Below are 25,392 nucleotides of genomic sequence, written 5' to 3' on the forward strand. Positions count from 1 at the left end.
ATTCCTTACAGTGTGCTACTTTAATTGGGGCATGGGGTGTTTGGTGACACAATCTACACATTATATCTGTCCTGAAAAGTCCATCCTCCAATCAGATAATTTCCTCCAGGACCATCACATGTTGTCAGGCAGTTTTTCTCTCAGTCCCTATTAGTCTTTCCCTGTCTGAGGCAGCTACGGGTCCTTCTTGCCCCCCTTGGGGGAGGCAGAGGGGGCAGAGGTGGCTGGGGGGCAAGAGGTTGGAGGGAGAGAGGTGGCAGGGCCTGGGACCAACTGAGTGGGTGGGAGGGTGGTAGTGGAGGTTTGGACAGGTGTTACGGCTGTGGTCAGCTTTGGAGCTGGGGTGGGAGTGGAGGCTGGGGTGGGGGCTGGGGTGGGAGTGGGGGCTGGGGTGGGGGCTGGGGTGGGGGTTGCAGTTAGGGTTTGGCTCTGAATGGGAACAGGAGTAGAAATAGGGGTAGAGGGACGATTGGAGGGTTGAGAGAGGGTAGGGGTAGGGGTACCAGTCTGGATAGGGGTAAAGGCTTTAGAGGGGGTAGGGGTGGGCCCAGATAGAGGGTAAGGGGAGGGGGGTGTAGGGGAGGGCTTGATTAGGGGGCTCTGAAGAAGAGTGGGAGAGGAAGGTAGGGAAGAGGAGGGGGGAGAGGGGGACGCGAGAGAGGACTTGCGCCCATGGGTTTGTGGAAGTGAGAGAGGGGCACTGACAGAGGCGGGAGGGGGAGTGGAGGAGGGAGAGGGGGAAGAAGAGCACAGGGGAGGTGTAGGGATGGGTTTGGGGCGAGGGGTTGAGGTGAGGGGGAAAGAGGTGGTTACAGAGGAGGGAGGGGGAGTGGAGGAGGGAGAGGGGGAAGAAGAGCGAGGGGGAGGTGTAGGGATGGGTTTGGACAAAGGGGTTGAGGTGAGTGGAGTAGTTCCGGAAGAGGGAGGGATGGAGCAGGGGGGAGGAGAGGAGGAGCGAGATGGGGGTGTAGGGGTGGGTTTGGGGCGAGGGGTTGAGGTGAGTGGAGTAGTTCCGGAAGAGGGAGGGATGGAGCAGGGGGGAGGAGAGGAGGAGCGAGATGGGTGTGTAGGGGTGGGTTTGGGTCGAGGGGTCAGTGGCAGGGCTGGGATGAGGGAGAAAGGAGTGGGAGCAGAGGAGGGGGTGTAGGAGGCCAGGGGAGAAGCTGATGTGGGTGTGGCTGCAGGTACAGCGACAGGATGTGTGTGTGTGGCTGTGTGTGTGTGTGCAGGGCAGTGTGTAGAGACATGATCAGGGATGGGCTGTATAGAGCCCAGGTTATGTGCTTGTATCTGTGCATTGAAGGGGGGCATCTGTAACCGTTGTGCTGAGACTTGTACTGGTAGGGGAGTAGTCAACACCCCCACACTGCCACCCCTGGCTAGCTGCGTCCCAGCCAGGAACGAGGCTGGCAGCAGGTTACCTCCAGAGGCCTTCCGCTGGAGAGGGGGGTGAGGCTGCATGCTTGCCCAGGATCGATGAGGCAGGATGGGCTGCGAGGCGGAGAGGAGCCTGGCCTCCTGGGTGAGCCTCCCAAGTGCAGGCAGGCCCTGGTTGCTGCTGCCTCCGTGACGCAATAGCGCCTCCTTGGCCCCATGCTGGCCAGCCATGGAACTGCAAGTGTCTGACATGACACTGGTGACTGCAGTTGGATTCACGTGGTAGAACAGATGGGGTGTGGTGGCCCCTCCTACCTTGGGGATTCCTGGGGTTCCACCCATCACTGAAGAGTGTTCCGGGTGGAGGCGGAGACTGTAGTGCAGGGTCTTTCCTAATTGGAGCGACGTGGAAACAGAGGAGGCCGGTGTGGGTGGGGTTTGAGCAACAGGGGGTGATATCACACCTCCCGGGGGGACCATGGGGAAGGGCGAGGGGGAGGGGAAGGCAGGAAACCCTCTAGGGGACAGCCCCCCCATCCCTCCTACTCCCATCATCCCAATGAGGGAACTCACAGAGGGGCGCAGGGGCTGCAGGACAGGGGGCCGCGGGGGGGAGAGGGGGAAGGAGACGGAGGACGATGGAGAGATGGAGGGGAGGAATATAGCGCCTCCTAGCGCATGTTGCTGCTGTAGTTGATGTTGAAGCTGCTGTTGCTGCTGCTGCTGGTGCATGAGGGCGATGGCCACGTTAGTCGTAGCGGCCGCCGTCTGGAGCGGAGCGTGGATCAGTGGAGCCCAGATCAGTGGGTGGGGCCTAGGAGAGACCGTACCACTTCCTCCCGTGGCCCCTCCCCTTCCTGCAGCGGCAGCAGCGATGGCCTCCTGCATGGCTGGCATGCTGTCGTGTTTAACGGTCTGCTGAACCAGCATGCTGTCACAGGAGCCCAGCCCTCCCATGCCTAGCCCCGTCCCTCCTCCTCCTCGACCCCCACGCCCCAAACCGCTGCCCCCCGCCATGGAACCCGCCTGGGACGGCTTCCTCATCAGGATAGAGTTCTTCCTACCTGCAGAGGAGAACAAAGAAGAGAGAAGAGAATAGAATGAAACGATCAAAACAGAAACAAACTGATGGAGGGGATGGATACTGTTCCTGTCTGACACAAATGGAGGAAAACAAGAGCAAGAAGAAAGTGGTAGAAACTAAAGTGAGGGTCAAACAACACAGTTGTAACGAGGCTGACACAGGGCTGAGTGGCTGATTAAAGATCACAAACAGAACCAGGTATCTGCTCTAGCTCTCTGTTCTAACAGCTCTCCACGTTTTTCTAGCAGTTTCTCAATTCAATTCAATTCAAGGGTGTCACGTTCTGACCTTTATTTCCTTTGTTTTGTATTTATTTATTATGGTCAGGGCGTGAGTTGGGTGGGCAGTCTATGTTTGTTTTTCTAGGTTTTGGGGCATTTCTTTGTTTCGGCCTAGTATGGTTCTCAATTAGAGGCAGGTGTCATTAGTTGTCTCTGATTGAGAATCATACTTAGGTAGCCTGGGTTGCACTGTTTGTTTGTGGGTGATTGTCTATGTTGATGGCTTGTTTCAGCACAGGTCTCATTTTGTAGCTTCACGGTCGAATTTGGTTTATTGTTTTTGTTACTCGTTTGTATAGTGTTCAGTCTTTCTTTATTAAAGATTTACCATGGACACTTACCACGCCGCATATTGGTCCTCTGATCCTTCTCGCCTCTCCTCTTCAGATGAAGAGGAGGACGACCGTGACAAAGGGGGTTTATTGGCATGGGAAACATATTTTAACAGTAGATAATAAACAAAACACATTTACAGTAAACAGTAAATTCACTAAAGTTCCAAAATAATAAAGACGTTTCAAATGTCATATGTGCAAATACAAAAGGGAAAATAGTTTATCTCTCCCTTAACCTGCCTTGAAGGGCTTCTGCAACTGTAAGGTCATTTACAAATAAAATCTGAATTGATTCAAAAAATGCTTTTCGCTGGCAAGATCTTTGCACAAAGCACTATAGAAATTAAACTGAATTGAAAACTGAGTCATTGCAAGTAATGGACTGATTGGCAGGTGCTTGAGCCAATCGGGAGAGGCTTTAGTACCAATGCGGTCCAACCGGTCGACGGCCACCGTCTCGAAGGCCCGCCTCATCATAGGGTGTTCCTCCAGGACCTCGTTGAAGCTGTCCACACTGAGGGAGTAGAGACGACAGTATGTATCCGCTCTGACACTCGCCGTCCTCCGGCCCCGAGTCAACAAACAGATCTCTGAGAGAGAGAGTGGGGGGGCAGGTGTGGATAAAGAGGGAGAAGGGATGAGAGAGTGGAAAAAATAAGATTTTGTTGAAGAAATTGTGAAATTGAAGAACTGATTAATCTAACTCACAGTCACACCTCTCCCCTTCCACTTCCCTTTTTCATCACACTGTCCTTACCCTCACCCATCCCTCCCCCTTCTCCCTCCTCTCCTCACCCCCAAAGTAGGACCCGTCACTGAGTTTGGTCTCCTTGTTTCCGCGGGTGAGTATTCCGACTCGTCCATGTTGAATGAAGTACATCTTGCGTCCCACCGTGCCCTCACGGATGATGAAGTCATTGGGCTGGAACACCTCGAAGCGAAGCTTGGTCAGCACTGCCGTCACAAAGTTAGGGTCCGCATTAGCAAACAGCGGCATGTGAGCCACCAGGCTACGGCAGTTAAAGCTAACTATCGCCTGAGAGGGGGGGAAAGAGAGGGGGAGGGAGGGGGGAGGAGTTGGGAAGTCAGTTAGAATGCACAAAAACTGAATTGTATCAGTACGTTTTAATTTTCTTTCATGTAAAATGTGTTTTAGGTAGTTTGAATCGACTGGTTTGAGCAGGTGTTTTTTTTAGTTACGCTATAGCTAGCTTTCGTAACTTGTAACAGTGTGTGTGCCTGCCCGTGTGCCTGCATCCGTGGCTCTTGTGTGTGTGTGTTACCTCCTTTAGTGGTTCGCTGAGTTCACCCAGTATGTTCTCCTCGTCAAACATCTTGCCCTGGAAGCGATGCTCGTAGTACTCATGAATCCTCTGACGGACATCTGCAGGGAGCTTATGGAACGACATGTACTGCTCCACCTGCTTATACTGGAACACAACGTCAATACAACGGAAATACAACGATACAACGTTAATACAACGTTAATACAACGTCGTCAATACAACGTCAATACAATGTCAATACAACGGGAATACAACGATACAACGTTAATACAGCGTCAATACAATGTCAATACAACGGGAATACAATGTCAATACAACGGGAATACAACGATACAACGTTAATACAGCGTCAATACAATGTCAATACAACGGGAATACAATGTCAATACAACGGGAATACAACGATACAACGTTAATACAGCGTCAATACAATGTCAATACAACGGGAATACAACGATACAACGTTAATACAGCGTCAATACAATGTCAATACAACGGGAATACAACGATACAACGTCAATACAATATTAACACAACATCAATACAATATTAATACAACGTCAATACAATATTAATACAACGTCAATACAATATTAATACCACGTCAATATAATATTAATACAACATCAATACAATATTAATACAACGTCAATATAATATTAATACAACGTCAATACAATATTAACACAACATCAATACAATATTAATACAACGTCAATACAATATTAATACAACGTCAATACAATATTAATACAACGTCAATATAATATTAATACAACGTCAATACAATATTAATACAACGTCAATACAATATTAATACAACGTCAATACAATATTAATACAACGTCAATACAATATTAATACAACGGCAATACACACTATACTGCTTCACTACAGTATAATACACACTATACTGCTTTACTACAGTATAATACACACTATACTGCTTTACTACAGTATAATACACAGTATACTGCTTTACTACAGTATAATACACACTATACTGCTTTACTACAGTATAATACACACTATACTGCTTTACTACAGTATAATACACACTATACTGCTTTACTACAGTATAATACACACTATACTGCTTTACTACAGTATAATACACACTTCACTGGATGAGCAGGAAGATTGTTTATGAGTGGAGTATGGTTCCTTTACCGTCTCCTGCCTTTGAGGAGTCAACAAATTAATTGGATGAATGGTTGGATAGAGAGAATAAGGGACAGAGGAATGGAGAGAGAGTTGGAGGGAGGGATAGAGAGGGTCCTAATCTCTTACTTTCTCCTGGTACTGTCGTCTTGAGGAGTCCAGGGACTGTATGAGAGCGGTGGCATGGCCGATGAACATGGCATAGCAGGTGGCACCAATGATCATACTGAGCATGGTGAGCCACACGTCTGTCATGCCCTCTGGAGCCTGGGCACCGTAGCCAATACACAACATGTGGCTCATCGCCTTGAAAAGGGCATAGGAGTACTGGATCCCCCACGTATCATTCTGGACGGAGAGAGAGATGGAGAGAGAGGTGGAGAGAGAGTTAAACAGGCCCTTCTACAGAGGGAGAGGTGGAGAGAGAGGTGGAGAGAGAGTTAATGTTACTGTAATTTAATTATTCCAATATGTTTTCATTAATTGAATTCCCTTAATCTATTTTATGAGAATTTGTAAGATTCTTGTTTGCATAAAATAGACGGAGAACAGTCTTATTAATAATAGGTAACAGAATTTATTCTCGGAGCGCACTGCCACGTTACCACGAGCAACAGTTTATATACAATAACATGACGTCATTTCATTGCTTCTAGAATGAATCCCCTCCTCCCTACCTAGAATTAAGTGAGTTTAAAAGTTCATTCCAACTCACTTACACACTCACAGGTCACACAACATAACTGAATTAACTTTTGACCCCTCACCATTATCGATCACCACTTAGCTGACAATTCTAATTAACAGAGAACCTAGGAATGCACTCACTGCCTTATCTAAAACACCCCAGAGCTAAGTTTTGTCGGTTCAACCATAGGTTAACTACCTTATCTGCTTACTTAATCTGCAACCCATTCCTTTCTGCCTAGTTGGAATGGTGTTCATTAACTTTAATTACTCCTTGTCCGTGTCACAGAGAGGTGGAGAGAGAGATGGAGAGAAAGGTGGAGAGAGAGATGAAGAGAGAGGTGGAGAGAGAGGTGGAGAGAGAGATGGAGAGGTGGAGAGAGTTAAACAGGCCCTTCTACAGAGGGAGTCCAAGAGGAAGAGAGAGAGATGGAGAGAGAGATGGAGAGAGGTCGAGAGAGAGATGGAGAGAAAGATGGAGAGAGAGGTGGAGAGAGAGATGGAGAGCGAGATCGAGAGAGAGATGGAGAGAGAGGTGGAGAGATAGGTGGAGAGAGAGTTAAATAGGCCCTCCTACAGAGGAAGAGGGAGAGGTGGAGAGAGAGGTGGAGAGAGATGGAGAGAGAGATGGAGAGAGTTAAACAGGCCCTTCTACAGAGGGAGTCCGAGAGGAAGAGGGAGAGGGAGAAGAAGGTGGAAGGGAGGGAGGGATGAGTGGTACAACACTAGTTAAGGTAATAGCTACAACCTAGGCTAAAACTGTGGCTGTAAAGTGCTGGGTAGAGTTGCTTTTCTACTTCCTGCTGTGTAAAACAGACTACCAACAGGCAAAAAGCTAGAGGAAAATAATAATAGAATAGCTCTAAAATATCTTATCAAGCCAGTGTGTGTTTGCCAATAATGCAATGAAGCATATTTATCTCAGGCTGAGTGTGTGTGTGACTGTGTTTGTGATTGCTTGTGTGTGTGTGAGGCCAATTATATCCTGTTCTGTTAAATGGTCCGGGGGGTGGCACATGGCTTTCTCTGGGGGAAAACACTCAGCCTCAGCTGGCCTAGCAACAGTCACCCCGGCAACCACAGAGGAAACACTGCCGAGACGGGAGTCAGCGAAACACACAGCCGTGTGTGTATGTGTGCGTGTGTGTGTTCATATCTCCATCTACTCCATCAGTAGGATGTTTAAGTTGGGAGATGTTTTATTTATTCCAAACAGACATGCTGCTACATGAACCAATAAACTAACACAGAGAGTAAACAACGTCCGACACGAGGATACACACTCTCTCTCTACACACACTCTCTCTCTGTGTCTACACACACTCTCTCTCTGTGTCTACACACACTCTCTCTCTCTGTCTACACACACACACACTCTCTCTCTGTGTCTAAACACACTCTCTCTCTCTGTCTACACACACACTCTCTCTCTCTGTCTACACACACTCTCTCTCTCTGTCTACACACACACTCTCTCTCTCTGTCTACACACACACACTCTCTCTCTGTCTACACACACACACTCTCTCTGTCTACACACACACACTCTCTCTCTGTGTCTGCACACACTCTCTCTCTCCCTCTACACACACTCTCTCTCCCTCTGTCTACACACACTCTCTCTCTACACACACACACTCTCTCTCTCTGTCTACACACACACTCTCTCTCTGTGTCTACACACACTCTCTCTCTCCCTCTGTCTACACACACTCTCTCTCCCTCTGTCTACACACACTCTCTGTCTACACACATACTCTCTCTCCACACATATACTCTCTCTCCACACATATACTCTCTCTCTCTGTCTACACACACAAACTCTCTCTCTGTGTCTACACACACTCTCTCTGTCTACACACACTCTCTCCCTCCCTCTGTCTACACACACTCTCTCCCTCTGTCTACACACACTCTCTCTGCACACTCTGTCTCTTTGTCTACACACACACTCTCTCTCTCTGTCTACACACACTCTCTCTCCCTCAGTCTACACACACTCTCTCTCTCTGGCTACACACACAATCAGTCCACTACCCCGTAATCAGTGCACACACAAACACAATATCAATAATGTCACACACTGTGCACACAACCCCCCACACATGTCTCAGTACCCATGTAACAAACTCACCACCTTGTTGTTCTTGGAGACCCAGAAGTCAGACAGAGAGACAGATAGACACACAGAGTTTTATTTATTTTATTTTACCTTTATTTAACTAGGCAAGTCAGTTAAGAACAATTTATTTCAATGACTGCCTGTTCAGGGGCAGAATGACAGATTTGTACCTTGTCAGCTCGGGGGTTTGAACTTGCAACCTTCCGGTTACTAGTCCAACGCTCTAACCACTAGGCTACCTGCCGCCCCAATGTAACTCACCACCATGTTATTCTTGGAGACCCAGCAGTCCAGGGGGAAGTCCTGCAGCATGGGAACCAGGAACTGTAGACATCCGTCCCAGTGGCACAGCAGCAGCATCATGCCTATCAGGTTGACTATCCTCACCATGGCACTGGCCAGGTCATAGGTCATATGGAAGATCTGGAGGGGGAGAGTTTGACATCACTTTAGTTTATTGACGTCTTGCGCGGGCACCTTTTATGATAGTTGCCTCTTCCCCAATGAAGAGGTAGATCAGCTGCCCCCGTAACGGTCTCTCTTTCCCCTATACTACGCTGACCTCTCCTTTCGCCCTCTCAGCCTCTGCCTCTCTCCTCTCACCTCCCTATCTCCCTCCCCTCTGGCATGTTCCACTGACTGCCCTCTACCCTCTCTCTGGAGGATATAACCAGCGAGTTGTGACAGTGGTAGTAAGTCTCTCTTTCCCTCCCTCCCCTCTTTCTCTACCTCCTCTCCCTGTGTTCCCGGCCTCTCACCTCCTCCCACTGGTGGATGTAGCGTATGAGTCGTGACAGGCGCAGCAGGCGTAGCAGGCTGAGGATCTTGGTGAAGCGTACGATGCGGAGGGCCCTGGCCGTCCTGTAAACCTCTGAGTCCAGCCGGGCCTCCAAGTCCACCATCAGGAAGATGTAGTCCACAGGGATGGACGACACAAAGTCCACCGCAAACCAGCTCTTTAGGTAGCGCTGACGGATAGCCCTGTGGTAGCATAGCATAATATAAAAGTAATTTCTATGGTCTCACAGTTAGCTTAGCATAGCGTAGACCAACATTGATTCCTATGGCCCCAGTAGTTATGGTTCTTTAGAAGAAATAACAAACAACTCCATTCATTCACATTCTGGAAGAACACCACACAGGGAAGCATTGCCTCCAGCTCTGTGTCACCTTCACACAGACAGACACAGACACACACACACACACACACACACACACACACACACACACACACTGACTTGGGGTCTAGCAGTATCTCAGTGCTGTCCTCCTTGACGATACCGGTCCTGAAGTTGAGGACCAGGTCAACCAGGAAGAGAGTATCAGAGACCACGTTGAAGATGATCCAGGGAGGAGTGTTCTCATCCTTAAAGAAGGTGATTCCTACTGGCAGGATGATCAGGTTCCCCATCATCAAACACAACATGATCAGATCCCAGTAGAACCTGGGAGAGGAGAGGAGGGGAGGGGAGAGAGAAGGGTTCCCTATCACCAATACCAATGACATATCCCAATTGAACTCATTCCCTGTACTATATTTTTCACCAAATATCACACTCCTCTCTTTCTCTTTCTCTTTTCTGTGGGACTCCAGTTCTGGCATCATTAATGGAATGATCCAGATGAACTACGACAACTCTCACACACACCCCGTCTCTCAGACAGTCTAGTTCCAGAGCCAGCGGTGGGTTTATAACTGTGATATTGAATAAAAGGATTACTAGAGAAACACTCTGGACAACTGCTGTGGGCGATAATGATGTCATCCTAACTTTAGAATATAGAGGTATGAGTTAGAAGAGAACAAATGAATAACATCACTTTCATATCACACTGTGGCAAACACACACGCTAGAGGACACCACTATCTAACCCTCTACACACTGCTCCTCTAGTCTGGCAGAAGACACCACTATCTAACCCCCCTACACACTGCTCCTCTAGTCTGGCAGAAGACACCACTATCTAACCCCTACACACTGCTCCCACTAGTCTAGCAGAAGACACCACTATCTAACCCAACACACTGCTCCTCTAGTCTGGCAGAAGACACCACTATCTAACCCCCCTACACACTGCTCCTCTAGTCTGGCAGAAGACACCACTATCTCACACCTTACACACTGCTCCTGCTAGTCTGGCAGAAGACACCACTATCTAACCCCCTACACACTGCTCCTCTAGTCTGGCAGAAGACACCACTATCTCACACCCTACACACTGCTCCACTAGTCTGGCAGAAGACACCACTATCTAACCCCCTACACACTGCTCCTCTAGTCTAGCAGAAGACACCACTATCTAGCCCCTACACACTGCTCCTGCTAGTCTGGCAGAAGACACCACTATCTATCCCCCTACACACTGCTCCCACTAGTCTAGCAGAAGACACCACTATCTAACCCCCTACACACTGCTCCCACTAGACTGGCAGAAGACACCACTATCTCACACCCTACACACTGCTCCCACTAGTCTAGCAGAAGACACCACTATCTAACCCCCCTACACACTGCTCCACTAGTCTGGCAGAAGACACCACTATCTAACCCCCTACACACTGCTCCCACTAGTCTAGCAGAAGACACCACTATCTAACCCCCTACACACTGCTCCCACTAGTCTGGCAGAAGACACCACTATCTAACCCCCCTACACACTGCTCCACTAGTCTAGCAGAAGACACCACTATCTAACCCCCTACACACTGCTCCCACTAGTCTAGCAGAAGACACCACTATCTAACCCCCCTACACACTGCTCCACTAGTCTGGCAGAAGACACCACTATCTAACCCCCCTACACACTGCTCCTCTAGTCTGGCAGAAGACACCACTATCTAACCCCCCTACACACTGCTCCTCTAGTCTGGCAGAAGACACCACTATCTAACCCCCCTACACACTGCTCCACTAGTCTAGCAGAAGACACCACTATCTAACCCCTACACACTGCTCCTCTAGTCTGGCAGAAGACACCACTATCTAACCCCCCTACACACTGCTCCTCTAGTCTGGCAGAAGACACCACTATCTAACCCCTACACACTGCTCCGCTAGTCTGGCAGAAGACACCACTATCTAACCCCCCTACACACTGCTCCGCTAGTCTGGCAGAAGACACCACTATCTAACCCCCCTACACACTGCTCCTCTAGTCTGGTAGAAGACACCACTATCTAACCCCCCTACACACTGCTCCGGCTAGTCTGCCAGTAGTCTTTAACAGAAATAAATGAAGGTGTTGCTTAACCTCAGTAGATTCAAGTAGCACAGATAATAACATATTATCTGTCTCTGTGAGGCTCCGAGATTATGTACAAAGCAGACAGACAGACAGACCGAAGGAGAGAGAGACAAATATATATATTGTAGCGGTTTCAGGGGCTGTGTGGTGAATGGGCGGTATGTGCCTGCAAGGTTTCTGTGTTTTCTGCTTCCCAGGACCATGGACAGCTAAGTGAAGTATTCCTCAGAGGCAGGCGCATGGACATCTCAGGGGAAACTTCTAGACTGTAGCGGAACAGCCACACCTGTCTCCAGTTGTAATTAGAGCCAAACTGCGGACAGCTGAAACCAATCAGGGTCTCTACTTAACCGCGCCCTGGTTTTCTTTCTTGGTTCTTTCCTTTGACCCCAGCAGGTGAAGGAGTAGGAGGTGATTGGAGCGGCAGAGTGTACGGTGGAGAAGGAGGTTTTCCAGAAAAAGGAACTGATGATTTCAACAAGGTTGGAACCCCCAAAGACCAAATTTGGAGGATCTTCAACTGGTGACGAAGTATTTACTCTGTTTGTTTTGAGTTGTGTATATGAGGAACGCTGCCTAAACCTGATAATAAAGTGGTTTAACCCTTCCCTTGGACTGGTGGTGTGTGTTTTGTATGTGTAAACGCTGCCTTACAAAGATATTGGCGCTGAAACCGCCACTATATATAAACTCAGCAAAAAAAGAAACGTCCCTTTTTCAGGACCCTGTCTTTCAAAGCAGGGTCCTGATCTACCTCTTCATTGGGGAACCATAAAGACAGGGTCTTTAACAAAACCCAAATAACTTCACATCTTCATTGTAAAGGGTTTAAACATTGTTTCCCATGCTTGTTCAATGAACCATAAACAATTCATGAACATGCACCTGTGGAACGGTCATTAAGACACTAACAGCTTACAGGCGGTAGGCAATTAAGGTCACAGTTATGAAAACTTAGGACACTAAAGAGGCCTTTCTACTGACTCTGAAAAACACCAAAAGAAAGCTGCCCAGGGTCTCTGCCCAGCTGCATGACTGTGCCTTAGGCATGCTGCAAGGAGGTATGAGGACTGCAGATGTGGCCAGGGCAATAAATTGCAATGTCCATACTGTGAGATGCCTAAGACAGCGCTACAAGGAGACAGGACAGACAGCTGATCGTCCTCGCAGTGGCAGACCACGTGTAACAACACCTGCACAGGATCGGTACATCCGAACATCACACCTGCGGGACAGGTACAGGATGGCAACACAACTGCCCGAGTTACACCAGGAATGCACAATCCCTCCATCAGTGCTCAGACTGTCCTCAATAGGCTGAGAGAGGCTGGACTGAGGGCTTGTAGGCCTGTTGTAAGGCAGGTCCTCACCAGACATCACCGGCAACAACTTCGCCATGGGCACAAATCCTCCGTCACTGGACCAGACAGGACTGGCAAAAAGTCTATCTTCGCTGACGAGTCACGGTTTTATCTCATCAGGGGTGGAGATGGGATTCGCGTTTATTGCCGATGGAATGAGCATTACAGTGAGGCCTGTATTCTGGAGCGGGATCGATTTGGAGGTGGAGGGTCCGTCATGGTCTGGGGCAATGTGTCACAGCATCACTGGACTGAGCTTGTTCTCATTACATGCAATCTCAACGCTGTGCGTTACAGGGAAGACATCCTCCTCCCTCATGTGGTACCCTTCCTGCAGGCTCATCCTGACATGACCCTCCAGCATGACATTGCCACCAGCCATATGTCAGTGTTCTGCCATGGCCAGCGAAGAGCCCGGATATCAATTCCATTGAACCCGTCTGGGACCTGTTTGATCGGAGGGTGAGGGCTAGGGTCATTCCCCCCAGAAATGTCCGGGAACTTGCAGGTGCCTTGGTGGAAGACTGGGGTAACATCTCACAGCAAGAACTGGCAAATCTGCTGGTGCAGTCCATGAGGAGGCGATGCACTGCAGTGCTTAATGCAGCTGGTGGCCACACCAGATACTGACTGTTACTTTTGATTTTGACCCCCCCCCCCCTTTGTTAAGGGACGCATTATTCCATTTCTGTTAGTCACATGTCTGTGGAACTTGTTCAGTTTATGTCTCAGTTGTTGAATCTTGTTATGTTCATACAAATATTTACAAGTGTTAAGTTTGCTGAAAATAAACGCAGTTGACAGTGAGAGGACGTTTCTTTTTTTGCTGAGTTTATGTGTGAAGACACTAAAGAACAGACACCTTCCAGAGAACATCACATCACCAAACCTCATTAAGTCTCTACACATTAGGTTCCTTTGTCCAAGCTGGGTTGTGACAGCTGATACCAGCACATTTTTGTGCCCACAAACAAATGACAACACATGACAACAAGTCTGGAGAAGGGAAGAATGGGAGGGATTTTTCTCAGGGGAAAGATTAAAATGCTTGATGCTCAGAAATGGGTGTCTGAATTGTTGCTGTGTGGTACAATACGTGCTGGGTACTTGCAGACCAGGCAGTCTGGCTGTTCTACACTAGAAAAAGTTACCAAAAGGTTAAATCAGCTGTCCTCGTAGGAAAACCCTTTTTGTTTCCAGGTAGAACTAATTTGAGATCCATGTAGAACCACAGAGGGTTCTACATGGACCCCTAATGGGTTCTTCAAAGGGTTTGCCAATGGGAACAGCCGAAGAACCCTTTTAGGTTCTAGATAGCACCTTGTTTCCTAAGTGCATATGCCCTATGGCTCGGTGTGGTTGGCTACAAGAGAACCAGATGCATAGGGAGAGAAATTAGTTCAATCTGTATTCATCCTGTTACACCCACATAAACCAATCTGTATTCATCCTGTTACACCCACATAAACCAATCTGTATTCATCCTGTTACACCCACATAAACCAATCTGTATTCATCCTGTTACACCCACATAAACCAATCTGTATTCATCCTGTTACACCCACATAAACCAATCTGTATTCATCCTGTTACACTCACATAAACCAATCTGTATTCATCCTGTTACACCCACATAAACCAATCTGTATTAATCATGTTACACCCACATAAACCAATCTGTATTCATCCTGTTACACACACATAAACCAATCTGTATTTATCCTGTTACACCCAGATAAACCAATCTGGATGAATACGTTCCCAGATCTGTTTTTGCTGAACAGAGTTCCAGTCAATTTATTTCAGGAGATGAATGTCATAGAAATTCCAATTCTGAATTGTGAGATTCTCATTGACATCCTCACCAGTGTTCTATTCATGAGCAGACTGGAGTTGGAATGGAATTTCTGCTCTACAGGACTCCAACCAAGCAGTCATCTCTCTTAATACAAGTCACTTCCTTCCTGTGTCTCAGTTCATTGTTTTCCTGTTAGAACTTGACAAAATGTAAATTACAACTAAGGTTCCGGTGTATGGGTAGACACACATGCAGAGACATGCTCAGCCACACCTTGAAGTATCTGCAGGTTATTAAAGAAATAGCAGAACATTTCTGACATGCAAATTAGTCTTATCTCATCTTCCTAATCTTAGCTGATACAGTAAATACCAACTTCTCTCTCTTAAACAAAACTAAAGCATCTGGGACATGCAGTTCCTTGCGAAAGTATTCGCCCCCCCTTGAACTTTGCGACCTTTTGCCACATTTCAGGCTTCAAACATAAAGATATAAAACTGTATTTTTTTGTGAAGAATCAACAACAAGTGGGACACAATCATGAAGTGGAACGACATTTATTGGATATTTCAAACTTTTTTAACAAATCAAAAACTGAAAAATTGGGCGTGCAAAATTATTCAGCCCCTTTACTTTCAGTGCAGCAAACTCTCTCCAGAAGTTCAGTGAGAATCTCTGAATGATCCAATGTTGACCTAAATGACTAATGATGATAAATACAATCCACCTGTGTGTAATCAAGTCTCCGTATAAATGCACCTGCACTGTGATAGTCTCAGAGGTCCGTTAAAAGCGCAGAGAGCATCATGAAGAACAAGGAACACACCAGGCAGGTCCGAGATACTGTTGTGAAGAAGTTTAAAGCCGGATTTGGATACAAAAAGATTTCCCAAGCTTTAAACATCCCAAGGAGCACTGTGCAAGCGATAATATTGAAATGGAAGGAGTATCAGACCACTGCAAATCTACCAAGACCTGGCCGTCCCTCTAAACCACATATGTCAGAGTCAAGGCCCGCGGGCCACATCCGGCCCGCAAGAAGGTTTTTTACGGCCCCTGGGATGATCTTGATTTATTATTAGAACCGGCCCGCAGCAAGCCCGCAGATCTTTTACACGCACCAATACTACATTTCCCACAATGCAAAGGTGACGCACCGAGCAGTAGGCTGCTTCATTTCAATATTTATTGGCACAGCAGTCGTCAGCATCACAGTAAAATTAACTTTCAGATACCCATCAAAAATGGCAAAACGGAAGGTGGATACTGAGAACCGGGGGTTTCAAACAAGGTGGGAGTCGGAGTATATGTTCACGAAGGTAGCTGGAAAACCTGTGTGTCTTCTGTGTGGAGAAAGTGTGGCGGTACTGAAAGAGTATAATCTGAGACGACATTATGAAACGAAACACGCGGACACACACGCGGACGCAACTGTCAAGGCCAGTTTTATTTTGGCAGAAGAGATCGCTAAATCAGCCCGGCCATTTACGGAGGGGGATTTCATCAAAAACTGCATGATTAAAGTTTGTGACGAAGTTTGCCCAGAAAAAAGGCAACTCTTTTTAAATGTGAGTCTGAGCAGAAACACCATTGCCGAGAGAGTAGACCAGTTGTCCATCAATCTAAAAGAGCAGCTTGTGAAAAAGGGAAAAGATTTTATTGCATATTCCTTGGCTGTGGATGAGAGCACCGACATTTCTGACATTGCCCAGTTGTCAATTTTCATCCGCGGAGTGGACTCCAACCTAAGCGTGACAGAGGAGTTTTTGGCTTTACGTCCTATGCATGGCACAACTACGGGGCATGATTTGTATGAAGAGGTGTCAAGATGTGTAAATGAGATGGAGCTGCCTTGGGAAAAACTCGTGGGTTTGACAACCGACGGAGCACCTGCGATGTGTGGACACAGGAGCGGACTGGTGGCGAAGATACGGGAAAAGATGCAAGAGGAAAACGCGACAGGTGAGCTGACAGCTTATCATTGTATCATACACCAGGAAGCGTTGTGCGGTAAAGCCTTGAAAATGGAGCATGTAATGAGCATCATCACGCGCACAGTTAACTTTATCAGAGCCAAAGGTTTGAATCACCGCCAGTTCAAGGCATTTCTGACGGAGTTAGAAACGGAGCATGGTGATTTGCCTTATCACACAGAGGTGCGATGGCTAAGCCAGGGAAAGGTGCTTCAAAGATGTTTCGAGCTTCGTGAGGAGATTTGTCTGTTCTTGGACAGCAAAGGGAAAGACACAACACAACTCCGAGACGAAATGTTTCTGTGTGAAATGGCTTTTCTGTGTGACATTACGAGTCATCTGAATGCAATAAACTTGCAGCTGCAGGGTCGGGATCGTGTCATCTCTGATATGTACAGTACAGTGAAGGCATTTAAAACCAAACTGACTCTGTGGGAGACGCAGATGCGGAAAGAAAATTTGAGCCACTTTCCCAGCTGCCAGACCATGAAAGAGAAGCTCTCTACCAGTGCGTTCCCGAGCACACAGTTGGCTGATAAAATAGGTATGCTTGCCGCTGACTTTCGACGCCGATTTGCTGACTTTGAAGCACAAAAAAGCAGGTTGGAACTGCTCGGTAACCCATTTGCTGTTGACGTGGAAAGCTCACCACCAAACCTCCAAATGGAGTTGATTGACCTCCAATGCAATGATGCACTGAGGGCAAAATATGCGGCAGTGGGTGCTGCGGAGTTCGCCCGTTTCCTCCCCGGCACAATGCCCCAGCTGCGCATCCAGGCTGCTCAAACGTTGTCTATGTTTGGCAGCACATACCTGTGTGAACAACTGTTTTCTTTGATGAACCTGAACAAAACATCACACAGAAGTCGACTTACTGCTGAACACCTCCACTCAATTCTGAGGATTTCTTCAGCTCAGAGCCTTACCCCGAACATTGATGAACTTGTGGAAAAGATGGGACACCACCAAGTATCACCCTCAACCTCAAACAAGTGAACATTACTGTGCAATCACATATTTAGAGTTTTTACTCAGTTCAAGTTTAAAAGTTAAAATTTAATATTTGTTTTCACTGCATGTTACTTCTCCTTAAACAAAGTGTTGTTTTTGATTAATAGATTTTTGCACTTTATTTTTTTGTATTTCAATCCAATTATATTTTAAAAATATTTCAGTTGAGTGGATGATAGAAAATTGCTATTATTGTTTTTTCTTTGAAGTAAATTTAGCCCACTTTTGCTAAAATAGAAAATATAGTCTACTGATGGTGCCTTGAATACCGGTTTCTTTCATTTAATGTTCATGTTATGGGGATATTTATATAAAGGAAATTTGTCTTTTGTGTCTGTTGAAAATTAAAGATTACTGACAGAGCCATAAGAAAATATTGCTTTATTTATCTGATCATATTGTAATATATTTGTTAGGTTTTCAGTAGGTTCAATTAGGTTCACTAGACTATATGCGTCATTTAAACATTTTTCAATGAACATTCGAACAGTCCGGCCCTCGTCTTGTAGCTGATTTTTTTATTTGGCCCTCCGTCCATTTGACTTTGACACCCCTGCTCTAAACGTTCAGCTCATACAAGGAGAAGACTGATCAGAGATGCAGCCAAGAGGCCCATGATCACTCTGGCTGAACTGCAGAGATCTACAGCTGAGGTGGGAGACTCTGTCCATAGGACAACAATCAGTCGTATATTGCACAAATCTGGCCTTTATGGAAGAGTGGCAAGAAGAAAGCCATTTCTTAAAGATATCCATAAAAAGTGTTGTTTAAAGTTTGCCACAAGCCACCTGGGAGACACACCAAACATGTGGAAGAAGGTGCTCTGGTCAGATGAAACCAAAATTGAACTTTTTGGCAACAATGCAAAACGTTATGTTTGGCGTAAAAGCAACACAGCTCATCACCCTGAACACACCATCCCCACTGTCAAACATGGTGGTGGCAGCATCATGGTTTGGGCCTGCTTTTCTTCAGCAGGGACAGGGAAGATGGTTAAAATTGATGGGAAGATGGATGGAGCCAAATACAGGACCATTCTGGAAGAAAACCTGATGGAGTCTGCAAAAGACCTGAGACTGGGACGGAGATTTGTCTTCCAACAAGACAATGATCCAAAACATAAAGCAAAATCTACAATGGAATGGTTCAAAAATAAACATATCCAGGTGTTAGAATGGCCAAGTCAAAGTCCAGACCTGAATCCAATCAAGAATCTGTGGAAAGAACTGAAAACTGCTGTTCACAAATGCTCTCCATCCAACCTCACTGAGCTCGAGCTGTTTTGCAAGGAGGAATGGGAAAAAATGTCAGTCTCTCGATGTGCAAAACTGATAGAGACATACCCCAAGCGACTTACAGCTGTAATCGCAGCAAAAGGTGGCGCTACAAAGTATTAACTTAAGGGGGCTGAATAATTTTGCACGCCCAATTTTTCAGTTTTTGATTTGTTAAAAAAGTTTGAAATATCCAATAAATGTCGTTCCACTTCATGATTGTGTCCCACTTGTTGTTGATTCTTCACAAACAAATACAGTTTTATATCTTTATGTTTGAAGCCTGAAATGTGGCAAAAGGTCGCAAAGTTCAAGGGGGCCGAATACTTTCGCAAGGCACTGTATCTACTTTTCCCTCTCTCTCTTTCCCTCTTTCTCCTTCCACCCTCTCGCTTTCATCTCTTTCTCCTTCCACCTCTCTCTCTTTCCCTCTTTCTCCTTCCACCCTCTCTCTCTTTCCCTCTTTCTCCTTCCCCCTCTCTCTCTTACCCTCTTTCTCCTTCCTTCCTCCCTCTCTTCCCTCTTTCTCCTTCCCCCTCTCTCTCTTACCCTCTTTCTCCTTCCTTCCACCCTCTCTTTCCCTCTTTCTCCTTCCACCCTCTCTCTTTCCCTCTTTCTCCTTCCACTCTCTCTCTTTCCCTCTTTCTCCTTCCCCCTCTCTCTCTTTCCCTCTTTCTCCTTCCACCCTCTCGCTTTCATCTCTTTCTCCTTCCCTGTCTCTCTCTTTCCAATTTTCTCCTTCCCCCTCTCTCTTGTTACCCTCTTTCTCCTTCCTTCCTCCCTCTCTTTCCCCACTTTCTCTCCCCCCTGCCTCCCTGTATTCTCACAACTATTATTTTAGCTTTATTGGCCTGAAATATATGTATATCTAATATATGTTCTCTCCCTCTAACGTCTCTCTTAATACGTTTTCTCCAACTGTCTCCCCCTCTCTTTCTGTTCCTCATTATGTCTTGGCTACTCGTATTATCTTAACGAGGTGAAGGGTGTGAGAGCTTATCACCAGACTCAACAAGATAGACTTTACACACACACACACACACACACACACACACACACACACACACACACACACACACACACACACACACACACACACACACCTCCGGAGACCAAGGTCATCGTCAGGACAAAACACACATTAGGGCTTTGCCACTAAGCTCTCTGTCTTTCGTTCCCTCTATTGTTCCCTCCTCATCAGTCTGTCGCTCTCCCTTCTCTATTCCAATCTACAGGTACCTAATTGAAAGATTAGATGCCTGAATTATGCATAATGAATACACTACATGCATAATTTAGAATATTATGCATAATTTATGCATATTCAATTGTGATTTACATATTGTGATGGAATGTGTGAATAGTAATAAAAAGGAGGAAATCCAATTCTCTAACCTCTCCTCTGTACTTCCCTCATCTCTCCATCTCCATCTCCCTCCCTCCATCACCTGACTAGAATCAGAAGAGGGATAGCTGATCTCCATTGAGTTGTAGAGTGTGAGAAAGAAAAAAAAGAGAATGTGTGTGTGTTTGTGTGTGTGTGTGTGTGTGCGTTCGATTGATGCTGGAGGAACCAAAGTGGGCCAGGAGACTGGGGGATCAAGTAATCCATTGTTTCTGAGGCCTGTCTGGAGATTACTACTCTGTCTCTCTCACCATACAGAAACCACTGGTTGATTATCCATCAGTCTACAAAGTTTTTTGAAAGTTTCAAACACACCCAAGGCTAGTGTAACAGTATAATTTTAGTCTGTCCCCTCGCCCCTACCCGGGCTCGAACCAGGGACCCTCTGCACACATAGACAACTGACAACCACGAAGCATCATAACCCATCGCTCCACAAAAGCCGCGGCCCTTGCAGTGCAACCAATACTTCAAGGTCTCAAAGCAAGTGACATCACCAATTGAAACGCTATTAGCACGCACCACCGCTAACTAGCTAGCCATTTCACATTGGTTACACTAGCAACCACCAGAAAATGTATCATCTAATTCCCTGAAGTGATTTTATTTATTTTTTATTTTACCTTTATTTAATTAGGCAAGTCAGTTAAGAACAAATTATTATTTACAATGACGGCCTACCCCGGCTAAACCCTAACCCGGACAACGCTGGGCCAATTGTGCACGGCCCTATGGGACTCCCAATCACGGCCGGTTGTGATACAGCCTGGAATTGAACCAGGGTCTGTGGTGACGCCTCTAGCACTGAGATGCAGTGCCTTAGACTGCTGCACCACTCTGAGTTTTCAACATGTTTCCCCATCTAATTCCCTGAAGTGATTTCAACATGATGAAATGTTCACAGACATCCAACGCCTGAAGTTAAAGACATTTCATTTTAAGGATCACCTCACCTCATTCTAAGGACTGTCAATGTGACGGTTTTCTCAAAAAAGATTTGTGATTCTAAAACACTGTCAGTAAGTAGCCAGCAGGGGGTGTTGTGGTGGGTTCACTCACAAGACCACACACACAGGGCCAGGCCAGCAGGCCCACATGTAAAACCCTGTCTTTATCAAATCAAATCAAATTGTATTTGTCACACGCGCCAAATACAACCTTACCGTGAAATGCTTACTTACAAGCTCTTAACCAACAATGGGTTCAAGAAATAGAGTTAAGAAAATACTTACTAAATGAACTAAAGTAAAAAATAATAAGTAACAATAAAATAACAATAACGAGGCAATACACAGGGGGTACCGAGTCAGTGTGCGGGGGTACAGGTTAGTCGAGTGCTAACATGCGTGCTTTGTCCTGAACTTGTCCACATTCTTATTATGCCCACATTTTAGACACGATTGAAAGACCAGGTCAAGATCAGGACAAAGGACGCATGTTAGCGGCAGGTATAAACAGGGCTTATGCGTGATTGATTTTTATGGGCAAGCACAGTGACAACTTACATCACAGATATTTCACACAGAGAACACACAGTGTGTGCGTGTGGTGTGTGTGTTGTGCATGTATGTGCGTGTGGTGTGTGTGTTGTGCATGTATGTGCGTGTGGTGTGTATGTATGTGCGTGTGGTGTGTGTGTTGTGAGTGTAACACATCATGTCTCACTATATCCTTTATCAGATTGGTTCAATTAACCTACTGCAGTGGGCTAAATCAGGGTCACACACAGTGTTTCAATTAACCTACTGCAGTGGGCTAAATCAGGGTCACACACAGTGTTTCTTGATAGACAAACAAATCTACTTTGAAACTAAAATACACACCTCACACACATGGTTATGGACTTAAAAAGAGGACCCTGTACTATGTCAGATACATCCCAATATTACACTTTATATACATCACAGAAGACTGAAATATAACAAAACTGTTTGACATAGAAACACCAGATTTTCAGCAGCTTTTTTGAAATAATGTTTATTACTTATAAAAGTCTGAAAAATATGAATAACATTTCACCCGTGAAGCCACTAGGTCATTTGACTGCAGGAAAGGGCTACAAAACTACAGTAAAAAGAAACTAGACAGGATACAGCACATTCTAAGAAAGTATCTTCCTCCCTCTCTCTCTCCCTTCCTCTCCCCTCCCACTCTCTCCCCCTTACGCTCCCCTCCTTCTCTCTCCCCCCTCCTTCTCTCCCCTTTCTGTCTTTCCCCCTCCCTCTCTCCTCATTCTCTCCCCTCTCTGTCTTTCCCCCTCTCTCTCTCTCCTCCCACTCCCCTCCTTCTCTCCCCCTCCCTCTCTCCCCTCCCTCTCTCCTCATTCTCTCAACCTCTCTCTCCCTTCCTCTCCCCTTCCTCTCTCTCTCCCCTGTCTCTCCCCCTCCCTCTCTCCCCTCCCTCTCTCCTCATTCTCTCCCCTCTCTCTCTCCCTTCCTCTCCCCTCCCTCATTCTCTCCCCTCTCTGTCTTTCCCCCTCCCTCTCTCCCCTCCCTCTCTCCTCATTCTCTCCCCTCTCTGTCTTTCCCCCTCCCTCTCTCCTCATTCTCTCCCCTCTCTGTCTTTCCCCCTCCCTCTCTCCTCATTCTCTCCCCTCTCTGTCTTTCCCCCTCTCTCTCTCCCTTCCTCTCCCCTCCCACTCTCTCTCCCTTCCTCTCCCCTTCCTCTCTCTCTCCCCTCCCACTCCCCTCTCTGTCTTTCCCCCTCCCTCTCTCCCCCTTCCTCTGATTCCCTTCCTTCAATTCTCCCTCTATTCACAAATCCTCTCTTTCTCTCTCTATTCTAAGGAGCTTCTACTAACTTAGTAACAAGGACGTTCCTGAAGGATGTTCCCCAACTTCATCATCAGCTCACCACCAGCCAGCCTGCACATCCCGTCTCTTCTCTCCCTCTGTCTTTCCTCTCAGGGTACATCCCATTAGCTTCCCCTTCTCAGCCTCTCCTTCACTGGTCTGAAAGACTTGATAAACTGTGAAAACCTCGTCAAATCTCTTCAGTGGTTATGAGGGAAAGGAAAGGACTCAAGGAGATGAGGCTAGAGGTCAAATGAAGACACAGCCTTTATTCATTGATATGGATGGAATGGAGTAGCCTACATGAGATTTGATAGGGGTGACATGCTCTCTCTCTATGCTGCCCTGTCTTTCACACCTCTTTCTCTCCCCCTCTCTCTTTCCATCCCTGCCTCTTCTCTCTTCCTCTATTCATAGTGTTGTGGTTACTGATGTGACGTTGCTGTAAGGGTGTTTCACCCACACTCTGTCTGACCTGTTCCCTCCACTGTCTTATATATCCTCAACACATCTCTCTCCCTCTGATCATCCCTTTATCCATCCATCCATCCCCTTTGCCCCCCTTCCATCCATCCATCCATCCATCCATCCATCCATCCATCCATCCATCTCCATATCACTCCTCTCTTTCCTTCCTTCCTTCCTTCCTTCCTTCCTTCCTTCCTTCCTTCCTTCCTTCCTTCCTTCTTTCCTTCCTTACCTGAAGGAGGATGGACATACTGTATTCTCCCTCTGGGTCATGGCCCCACTGTGTCTTTCACCTCGTCTCTCTCCCATCCAAAGACTCCCAGACTCCCTCTCCACTCCTCACTCTGCCTCCCCCCCCCCACCCTCTCCCTCCCCCCTGGCAAGGCTGTATGGTCTGTATGGAGCTGAAGTGACTGTCAGAGTGCATGATATTTTCCATTCCCTAGGGCTGTAAGGGTGTATGGTGCGTACCTGAAGTCGCTGTAAGGGTGTATGGTGCGTACCTGAAGTCGCTGTAGGGTGTATGGTGCATACCTGAAGTCGTTGTAGGGGTGTATGGTGCGTACCTGAAGTTGCTGTAGGGTGTATGGTGCGTACCTGAAGTCGCTGTAGGGGTGTATGGTGCGTACCTGAAGTCGCTGTAGGGGTGTATGGTGCGTACCTGAAGTCGCTGTAGGGGTGTATGGTGCGTACCTGAAGTCGCTGTAGGGTGTATGGTGCGTACCTGAAGTCGCTGTAGGGGTGTATGATCCACTCCCCTGCTGATTTGAGTCTCTCCTGCTCCATGGCCACGGCCTTGTGGGACCCAAACATGCGCAGGCTGAACTTGTTGACCCCCGGCTGCAGCATGGCTCCAAACTGTCTCTGGATGAAGGTGGACTGGTTGGAGTAGCTGTAGTCCTCCCCGTCTAGACCCATCCCAAACCCCCCCATGCCCCCCGTCCCAGACAGACTCCCCATCTCCGGCGTGCCCGCCACGGTGTTACAAGCCGTGGTTGTCGTGGTTTCCGGGCCCAACGCTACGACGACCACTCCGGTGCCGGTGGAGGAGGAAGTGGAGGCAAGGGCGGCGCGTGACGAGGAAAAGCCAACAGAACGCTGCTGGGTGGAGGAGAAGGGGGCTGGAGGAGGGGGCAGGGGGACAGGGGTGGTCGGGGTTCCAGCTGAACGGAAGGGGAGGCCGTCTCTGGTGGCACTCAAGATGGAGAGGCGCCGTCGCCCCCCTCCAGAACCGGACCCCTCGACCCCTGACCTGTCACCCTCCAGCGATGCCTGAGAGAGGCGGTACCCTGGGGAGGGCAGGCTGCCCTTACTGCGCCTCTTAGAGTCTCCTCCACTACGACCCGGCCGACCCTCACCCCCGCCAGGGGGCCCAACACCTCCCGCCACCCCATCCATCCCCTAACCAGGGAGAAGGGGGGCAAAGGGAGATCAATATAACCTGTCACTCTCAGATTCACTCTCTGTCACTCTCAGACCTGTCACTTTCAGATTGTCAAAACGGGACAATATGTCCTGTCAATGTTCAACTAGGAGCCTAATAACAGGCTACTAGCTAAGACTGTCTGGGGGAAGAGAAAGGTGGTGATTAAATAGTTGACCTCAAGTTTTTATAATCTCCAATGGCTTGTAGTGATCTGCCTCCTCTCCACTGATCTGTGCATCCTAACCCCACCTCTGGGTGTTTGCCACGTAAAAACAATAGATTTGTCACTCCAAAAATATGCTGGC

The 25,392-nt window shown here is 47.3% G+C and overlaps 1 protein-coding gene across 2 annotated transcripts; it reads right to left on the reverse strand.

Moving 5' to 3' along the window:
- LOC139421238 (potassium/sodium hyperpolarization-activated cyclic nucleotide-gated channel 3-like) lies at positions 1-25,059 on the reverse strand. 2 transcript variants are annotated; one of them, XM_071171942.1, is made up of 9 exons: positions 24,386-25,059; positions 9,572-9,778; positions 9,092-9,314; positions 8,595-8,756; positions 5,654-5,872; positions 4,361-4,507; positions 3,873-4,113; positions 3,503-3,667; positions 1-2,441 (listed from the first exon to the last, which is right to left on the reverse strand). In XM_071171942.1, exons 1-9 carry the CDS (start codon positions 25,057-25,059, stop codon positions 175-177), a joined length of 4,305 nt encoding a protein of 1,434 aa, XP_071028043.1. In that variant the 3' UTR covers positions 1-174. The 2 variants fall into 2 exon arrangements, with proteins under 2 accessions (XP_071028043.1, XP_071028035.1); XM_071171934.1 differs by lacking the exon at positions 24,386-25,059 and adding an exon at positions 11,419-11,669 and having other exon boundaries at positions 9,572-10,074.
- Positions 25,060-25,392: the final 333 nt, after the last annotated feature.

Source organism: Oncorhynchus clarkii, chromosome 2 (assembly GCF_045791955.1).
Source record: "Oncorhynchus clarkii lewisi isolate Uvic-CL-2024 chromosome 2, UVic_Ocla_1.0, whole genome shotgun sequence".
In the NCBI taxonomy this organism is placed as follows: Eukaryota; Metazoa; Chordata; class Actinopteri; order Salmoniformes; family Salmonidae; genus Oncorhynchus; species Oncorhynchus clarkii.